At 32.6% G+C, this 9217-nt stretch overlaps 2 protein-coding genes across 2 annotated transcripts; one reads left to right on the top strand and one right to left on the bottom strand.

The window, feature by feature from the left end:
* Positions 1 to 1079: 1079 nt before the first annotated feature.
* On the top strand, positions 1080 to 2224 carry LOC112801628 (E3 ubiquitin-protein ligase MPSR1). Its single transcript, XM_025844480.3, has one exon. The coding sequence runs from the start codon at positions 1315 to 1317 to the stop codon at positions 2071 to 2073; it is 759 nt and encodes a 252-aa protein (XP_025700265.1). The 5' UTR covers positions 1080 to 1314; the 3' UTR covers positions 2074 to 2224.
* Positions 2225 to 2562: 338 nt separating this feature from the next.
* On the bottom strand, positions 2563 to 5538 carry LOC112801627 (protein HOTHEAD). Its single transcript, XM_025844479.3, has 3 exons — positions 5205 to 5538; positions 4073 to 4720; positions 2563 to 3555 (listed from the first exon to the last, which is right to left on the bottom strand). Exons 1-3 carry the CDS (start codon positions 5302 to 5304, stop codon positions 2711 to 2713), a joined length of 1593 nt encoding a protein of 530 aa, XP_025700264.1. The 5' UTR covers positions 5305 to 5538; the 3' UTR covers positions 2563 to 2710.
* Between the last annotated feature and the right edge of the window lie 3679 nt (positions 5539 to 9217).

The raw sequence follows: 9217 nt of genomic DNA on the forward strand, positions 1-9217 counted from the left end.
ATTTTTTTCTTTTTTTTTTACATGTTTTTTTCTTCTATTTTTTTTCTATATCCAAATAAAGTGTCAAAGATGAGATGAAAATAAAAAAAAATTGTGTAAACAAGAGTAAAATTATTAATTCACTTTTTAATTAATTAAAAAATAAAAGACTTAAGGTATTAATATAATTCTTTTCTATTATAATTTTCTCACTTCTCATTTTTCATTCAAACAAAAAAATTCTCTTTATTTTCTTTCGTCCATTTTCTCTTTATTCCAACAATACATAAAACAATCCATTTTTTTCTATTTTTTTTCTTCTAATTTTTTTTATTTTCTTTCTTTTCATTTTTCATCATCTATCCAAATAAAATATAAATGTTGAAGTTATATAATGAATTTGACCAATGAAAAGTCATATTTTTGTATAAGAGGTCCATTATCTAAAAAAATTTGTAAATAATTTTTTCCGAAAAAATGCTACTTATAAATACTTCATATAATTGGATATTAATTTATAACTAATTAGTAAATACTAATTCAAACTTTATTGATTATTGAAGATAAATTTGGATGACTTTTTTTTTTTTATTTACATATGATAAATGAGAGTTGATTTTGAACTTTTAATTATTGAATAATTTTTGGATTTTCGTTACTTTTTAATTTATTTATAAATTTAAATATTATTTTATTATGTTTTAGTTAATTCAAATTTTCATTTGTTTGTTGGATCCATTGTGATGTTCAAAGACCAAATCCAATCTAATTTTGAGAACCTTGTTTAATATATAAGTTTTGCTAAATTATGTTTTAAAAAAATTTAAAATACCATAAATAAAATTTATTAAAAATTAAAAAATAATTTTCTATATTTTTAATATATTAAATATACAAAAAAAGTAAAAAAATGTTATTATATTTTTGATATATGTTTGTAGAACACAAATTAACTAAATTTTTAAAATGTTAATTTATTTCCTCTGAACAAAATATTAATAGCATGGCTAGACAAGGCCACGGTAAGAAAGCGTGTGGGCAGGGACACCTCATCATTGCCTAGATATATCTGGCTCCCCGGTAAAAGAAAAGCTGAAAATAGCAGCATAGTCAAATACTCAAGATAACCACGTTTCTTAACATTCCAAGTTTCCAACAACCAAAACTTCCAGATCCTTCCACCACATTCTCAAACATTTCAGTGTGCACCATTATTTCCCTCCTCCCTCTCATAAATAAAAACCCCTCACAACCCACCACCCAATCCCACGAAGTACCCCAAAAGCCCTCCGCTCTCTTAATTTACCAATTTAACCTTGCGTCCTTTTAAGCTCCATGGCATCCGAGCCTGACGTTTTCGAAAGATTTGTTAGAAACAGAGATATGACTCTGTTTTTGCCTTTCCTCTTTGGCTTCTCTGATTCTCAGTCTCGGGATTCTTCATCGCAAAACCAAGATAACGACGAAATGGGAGAAAGGATCGCCGATACTCCCAACCGAGAGAGGATCATACTAGTAAACCCCTTCACGCAAAGCATGGTTGTCATCGACGGCGCTTCAAGCCTCGAAGCTCTGTTTCGCGACATGGCCGTTAACAACAGCAGCAAAGCCGGAAGACCTCCAGCTACGAAGGAATCCATTGACGCCATGCCGAGCTTTGTAATCAAAGAAGGTGAAGTTGAAGTAGGAGAGTGTGTTGTGTGTTTGGAGGATTTTGGTGTTGGTGCTTTGGTTAAAGAGATGCCATGTAGGCACAGGTTTCATCCGAATTGCATTGAGAAGTGGCTTGGGATGCATGGAACTTGCCCTGTTTGCAGGTACGAGATGCCGGTTGAGGAAAAAGATGAAGGGAAGAAGAGGGATAGTGAAGGAGAAGAAGAACAAGAAGGAGGAGAAAGAGAGAGGAGAAGAATCGGTAATGGTGAAGTTTGGGTTAGTTTTTCTTTTAACAGGGGTATTAGTAGGAGACATAACGACGATCAGAATCACAATCAGAATCAAAATCAAGATTCTTCTGGTGGTGGTGATGATGATCCTAATTCGGGTGATTATGCATCATCAACTGCTGGAGGTGATGCTGAAGCAGAAAATTAGGGTTCCTTTTTTCCTTTTTTAAATTTCAATTTTTTGGTCGGCTGAGAATGTTGGGTTTTTACAGTGTTGGTCAAAATTATGTACAGGATACAGAGGCACAAAATTGTTTGTATCATATCATTGTGGGAATAAATAAGTCGCTGATTTTTTATTTTTCTGGTTCTGTTTACCCAATTCTTTTCAGCTCAGTGGACAGTGGAGTTTTATCAACTAATGTTTTTTCCAAATTTTTATTTAAAATGATCAAGTTAATTAATGAATTTGAAGTGGAAATAGTAACTATGCTGTTGAATTCTGAACCTATAAATCCTCTTAATTTAAAATTTCATTTCACATTCATAATGATGAGGTACTAAATATTCTTTCAAATTAGGAGGGCTTTTAGCTCTACTAATTGTAGCGCTTTTAGTAACCGGAACTGTAGTTATACATCCAATGCAATTTCAAATTATGGGAAATTAGCAACCGCTCTATAATGTAGAAGTAAAATTGTGATTTGCAAAGTGCATTTTTTTTTCCATTAAACTTCCCAGAAAAAGAAAAGTAGACTTTGTTAGGCTCCTATATGCTGACTTTATTTGTTTACACACATTGATTTTTGCAAAACATGTTAACAAGAATAATAATTTGTTTTGAATCACTTGATCCCTTCCCTTTCTCTCAGAATCTTGATCCCTTGGTATCTTCCAAGCATAAGCAGTGTAGCCATTGGGTTTGTCCCTGGTGACTCTGAAAAGGTTGACCCATCCAACACCCTCAAACCCTTCACACCATAAACTCTATAATCCTTATCAACCACTGATCCAATAAGGGAACCCCCATGATAGTGATAAATCGTTCTAACATTCTTCTTGCAGAATTTTCTCATATCATCCTCGGCGGATGCCAATTTGTTCTGGCTCGATTCGCCAAGGAAGAACGCGATGGATTTCGACCTTGCAATCTTGTTAAGTAGTTGAGTCATGTTGACACATTCTTCCATGTCATCTTCACTTGCTAGATAGTTGAATCTCACTGTAGGGTTCAATCTTGGGTCTGTGTTGCTCAGTTCAAGAAACCCTTTTGAGGAAGGGAATGCTATCTTTGCAGCAACATTGACCCTTGTTGAATTAGAACTCAAGGGTAATATTGCTGCTTCAATTATAATCTTTAAGTCACTTGTTATGCCAGCAACTTGTGGTGGATCAGGTATTCTGTTCTGCGGCTTCGAATCAACCAATACTGCTATGCATGGATTGTCTTGCATTCCTTTCCCAACATTTTTCATGTCAAGAACTAATGGAATGTGGAACTTTTTGAGTTGCTCTTTTGGTCCTATGCCACTTAGCAATAGTAATTGGGGGCTACCTAATGCACCTGCTGCCAATATTACATCACCTCTTGAATTCTTGTGTTTCTTGATGTATGCTTCATGGGTTTGTTCCAAGCTGCCATGGCTCTCGATGAACCTTATGCCCTTGGCTCTTGTTTCATTCTTGGTTCCTGGATCATTTCAGTGGTTAAAATTCTAAAGATTTAATAATGAATTGGTCACTGGAAAATGCTACTATTATATGTATTGAAGCTACTCAAGCTAGTTACTGAGAGACTTCAGGTGCATTTTAGTATTAGTGGGTAATTTTCATGCATAATTTTTGGAATTAATTACAACTTTTTTTGCTGAATTTTATGTCATTTGCATTTTACTCCTCATTTAAAAAATAAAAAGATACGCAAATCGGTCCCTTGAGCTTCAGATTATGTACAAATTGTTAACCTGAACTTCCCCAAGTTATACTTTGACACTCTAAACCCTAAACCATGTTAAAAATTGATGAAAAAATTGCCAAAATGGGTTGCTTTGCGTATTCTTAAAGTTCAAAGGTTAAATTGCACATGATGTTAAAGTTTTCAAGGGATAAAATGCAATTAATTAACCCAAAGATTTTCTAATTGAAAATATACGGATATAAATAATAAAGGTATACAAAATCCCTTAATTTCTTTTGCCCCTCCTTACCATTGTGATCAAAGATGATGCTCTTGACTGTGGCATTCACAAGAACAGTGAGGGACTTGTGGTTCCCAGCATCTAAAAGATCAGCAGAGGTATGCCTCTTTCCAAATGCATCAAACACACTCCCAGAAATCTTTGTCCCCTTCACATGTTCCAAACTATACCCATTGTACGGCAAAACCCCAGATTCAAGGAGGCTAAACTCTGCCACAGATTGCCAAGGACTAAGAAAAAAAGGTGGGAAAACAACCTTGGATTCAACCCACTCATAAGCTTCCTTAACCATTTTCTTGTCCCAACCAGCTTTTCCAACAAACTCATCACTTGCCCTGCTGTAAAACCCTCCATTTATAGCTGAAGAACCACCAAGAACTCTTCCTCTCACATTCGCAACCCCATCTTGTGATGTGAAGAACTGTGCCACTGACATGTATTTGTCTGTTTGAATCAGTGGAAATCCATAGAACCTTCTTTCAGTTACATAGGGATTCCCATATGGTGAACCACCTCTTTCTATGAGTAGAACTGAGAATTTTTGGGACAGTGTTGCAGCCAATGGACATCCACATGTTCCTCCACCAACTATGATGTAGTCATAGGATTTCCCTGATACTTCTTTAACATCTGAAGTCATGTGCCATTTTCTGCTGGCTACATTATACAGTAGAACTTCTAGTTTAGAACCAATAAAAAAAAGGGAAATTGTTTAAGGAAATTTTACTAGGAAAAAAAACGTTTGAAACTTTTATGTAATAAGCCTTCTACTTTTAGCTATTAAAGAGTATACCCTTATAAAACCATTTAGTTACAAGACAATGTCCGAAGAAATAAATTTTATACATTTTCTATATTTTTCCAAACTTAAGTTAGAAATTCACAAATTTTCTAGCTCATTATATCTAAATATGCATTTTATCTCAATTACCAAAAATAAAAAAATTACTTCTTAACAAAATGGAAATACAAGGGGTTAACACTTTTATTTGAAAATAATATAAAATTGGTTAGTGTTGGTTCAAATATAAAAATTACAATAAAATTGTTGGTCACTTAATATTTCTCGAATAAATAAAAAAATCATATAACAAGCGTTGTGACTAAAAAAGTCACATGAAATAAATTGTAGACTTATTACCTTGAGGTTGTGAAGGGAAAGAGAATCCAAAATTAGCAAATGAGAGCAACAAAATTGCTGTGAGAAGCTTATGAGCTTGTTTAACTTGTGCGAGTTCCATGTGTAATAGCAATTACAATTGGTTTGTTGTAAGTAGAAGAAATGGGTATGATTTTATTTACCAATGTGGGCTATACGAATTATTGGATTTTCTCTTGGCGGGTGACACCAATTGATTAAAGTTTCCACAGAAATCAAATATAAAATTGCGCATGGTTTTGATAATCATTCTGGTCTTCCTTTCTTTGGGACAACCGTTGTCTGTTTCGGATATAAATATACTGTTTCTTTTTCCTCTAACCAGCTGTTTTAATTTATATATACTTTTTGTATATAGTAGTCATTAATCATATATTTTTATATGATAGATAATGCTACACGTTATATTTATCGTCGAATTTAATTTTGATACACTATTAATTATAATATAATATTAGATAATATTACGTAATCAGTAAAAATAATTTTTTTAATTATATAAATAATTATTCAAAGAAGTACATACGATTAAATGGCTTTATAAAAACTCTTTATAAAATTATGCTAAACTTTTTTGTGATATTTTAATATTTTATAAGATGTGATATTATCCTAGTAAACACTACCCATTAATCTCATCAAAGGAAGTTGAGTATGATACATACGAAAGTTAACTTAATTTATCTTTATTGTTATTATTATTTGAATATTATACTATGATAACAATATATTGATTAAATGATCAATTAGTAAAACAATTTGTATTATATAGTGTCACCTATTTGTTTTATTCTTTCAAAACTCTTAAAATCTAATTTCATATAATCATATCTTTGTAAGTACGTCCTGTTATTACCAAACAAAAAAAAAAAAAAAGAGAGAGAGGAAAAAAAGGAAGAAAAAAAGGTTCAAAAAATGAGAATTATTCGGATTTATATGGCCTGGGCAACAAGCTCTTGGTATAATTGCATTTAGGTGAAAATGGGTTCAAAGCATAATAATTGCATGCATTTGGAGTTACCAACTCATACTTAAAGTAGGGTCTTAGCTTTGAGAAGGATGATAAATAATTAAATTAAAGTAAACTAGTGGGGACCCGCGTTACCAAATTGTGCTACATAGTGGAAGAAATTGCTTAGCATAAAATAGCATCAAGTTATGGATAAAGAGGGAGAGAAGAAAAAAGTTTTTCGGGGGTGAAAGAGAACTGTAATTTGCCATCACCATATATGACTATCATGTTTATTAATCAGTATTAATATTATGGCTTCTATCGACCATGAATATGATACAACATCAGAAAAGAAGTACCAATTAAGGACTCTTCTTCCCCTTATCTATGACTTTTATTAGGTGCAAAATAAAAATTGTGCTATCCAATAATTGGTTTTAGTATCTACTTTGCCAAAGTTGTTTTTACGCATCATAATGATGTTAAACATATACGCACTTAAAGACTAGGTCTAAAAATATACATACATGTAGTGTTATTAGAATCGGACTGATTCGTTCGGTCGGACCAAAATTAAAATCTAATAAACCGACAATAAATTAGTTTGTATGAATTAGTTGATTAGACAAAAAAGAAAACTAATAAGATTCAGTTTGAACTGACCGAATTTGATAAAAATTGGTGAACTAGTAGGTTCGAAAAAATTTGACCCGATTCGAACTATTTTTTTTTTTAAGTAAAACGGCGTCATTTTTAACTTTTCATTATTTAAAAAAAATGAAAGACTAAAAATCCTGAAATCCTAACTCGATTTCCAATTTTCACATTCAAAGTCCTAAACTTCAAACTACTGAGATTGAGAGACACCCGTTCAAGTTCAGCGCTTCTTGCACCACCCGACGGTCCCGACCACAGCCAGTGCCACCTCCATGAATCATGCGACGTCATCTGCTACTGCTACTCAGAATCGTCGTCTGGGTGGCCCCTGTGTAGCTCGACTCGTCGCCTCCTGTCCTGTGCCGCTGTGTGTCTGTCATCGTCCTCCTTTTGTCAGTCCGGTCATCCAACTGTCCCTGTCGTCGTCGACGACCTTATGCTTCTTCTCCGGTCTCCTTCTTCTCTGCCACCGGTGCATTAGCCATAAGGTATGTATTTTTGTTTTTTTATAAGTTATTCAGTATTTCAAATTTTTAATAATTTAGTACTTCAGTTAGAATAATTGATTAATGATGTTGATTATCTATGTTGACAATATTTAGTTGATTATAAGTTTATAACTTGTTGATTTATGTTAGATTGTTCAATTTTTGTTTTAGGTTGTTGTTGTAATATATTATTGATTATAGTGTAATATATTCTTGTTATATGTAATATATTGTTGTTATATTTGGTTGCTGATGTATATCATTCTTAGTAGATTATTGTTGTAAATTATTCTGGTAGATTAGTCATTTACTCCTGATTAATTAGAAATTTAGGATGGTTTCATCAAATACACCATCAAAAATACCAACTTTCCAACAAAAAAAAGATCAACTCCTGATGCAACAATTGGAACTCAAAAAATTAGTAATAGAGGAAAAACCAATCCTACATGTGGCCATTGTAAACAAGTTGTGGATAAAGAAAAAACCGTCATGTTATGTATTTATTGTGAAAAACTTATTAGGGGTGGAGGAATTAACCAGGTTAAGTATCATTTGGTTGGAAAATGTAGAGATATTGAGGCATGCCGAAAGGTGTCAGCTGTACTGTGACACTAATTCAATCAAAACATTGAAAATCTTCAAACCAAGAAAAGGAAAACTCAAGAAGAATATGCAGAAAGTTATAATGCTTGTGATGAAGTTGAAAGAGAAGTTGATGAGATTGAACGTAATGAGATGCGACAACAACAAAAATCAAAGCTTTCAGCACCTAGCTCTAGAAATGGAAAACAACTCAAGGGATTACAATCTTTTCTTTCCATCGGCACCAACACCTAGAACTCAACCAACTATCAAAAGTGTTCTCCAAAGTAAAGAAGTTGTGGAGAAGTGTGATATTGCTATTGCGAGATGGATGATTGATGACTTTATGCTATTTAATGCGGTTAATTCAGCTTATTATCAGGCAATGATCGATGTTATTGCAAACAAGCCCTTAATCTATATGTATAACAACACTGAATTTATACAAGTATCCTAATAATAATTACATACTCAATTACTTAAAAGAGAAAAATCACAACACTAACCTTGAAGTCGATCGCTCCCGCAAGGTACTAAATCGCTTTCAGGCGGTTGATATTTTCGTCTCGTGCATTTACGCACGCGCCATAAAGTTAGAATATCTCACAAATATCAAGAGAAACGTCTGTAGAAAGAGAGAAATAAAGGTAATGGACAATAAAAGTGATAAAAGAGGTGCTGTGAACGAATTTTTTATATAGATATGTCTAAAACCTTATCTTGATTATCGTGTAAACGACATAAGTGTGTATATATTTTGTTTACATTATAAATAAGATATATATACTTATTTCGTCTATATTATAAATGAGATAAATAAAACAAACCTTTAAACCAAAAAACCGGTGATCTGCCCCTTGGTATGTATGTTGTACGGAACGATTTATCAACAATTTAGGAGTTATATTTAATAAGTAGTGGACAATGTTATTGATTTGGAATTTGAGAAAGCGTATGAGTGGCACAAAATTCTTGGTTTTCTCTTTGAATTGCGCATGGTTTTAACTCATCATTCATTCTTCTTTAGGTTATATATTTCTTTCTTCCCATTTTAGATGGGTTCTTCTATCTCATCATTTTGTATTTCAATGCAAATGAAAAGTAAGAAAAAAACAAAAACAAAAGGTTCCAAAATGGAATATTATGATCTGTGTTAGATGTTACCAACTCATATTTTTCTGGTAGGTCCTTGTGAAGGATCATTATTATTGTTAATAATTATACCAGTAGGTACCCTACCAAATTGTTGCCATAGATATGATCATATCATCATATGTATATATTATACACTCTTTTTTTTCATGAACAAAATA

The sequence above is a fragment of the Arachis hypogaea genome, chromosome 5, assembly GCF_003086295.3.
Source record: "Arachis hypogaea cultivar Tifrunner chromosome 5, arahy.Tifrunner.gnm2.J5K5, whole genome shotgun sequence".
NCBI classification, from domain to species: domain Eukaryota; kingdom Viridiplantae; phylum Streptophyta; class Magnoliopsida; order Fabales; family Fabaceae; genus Arachis; species Arachis hypogaea.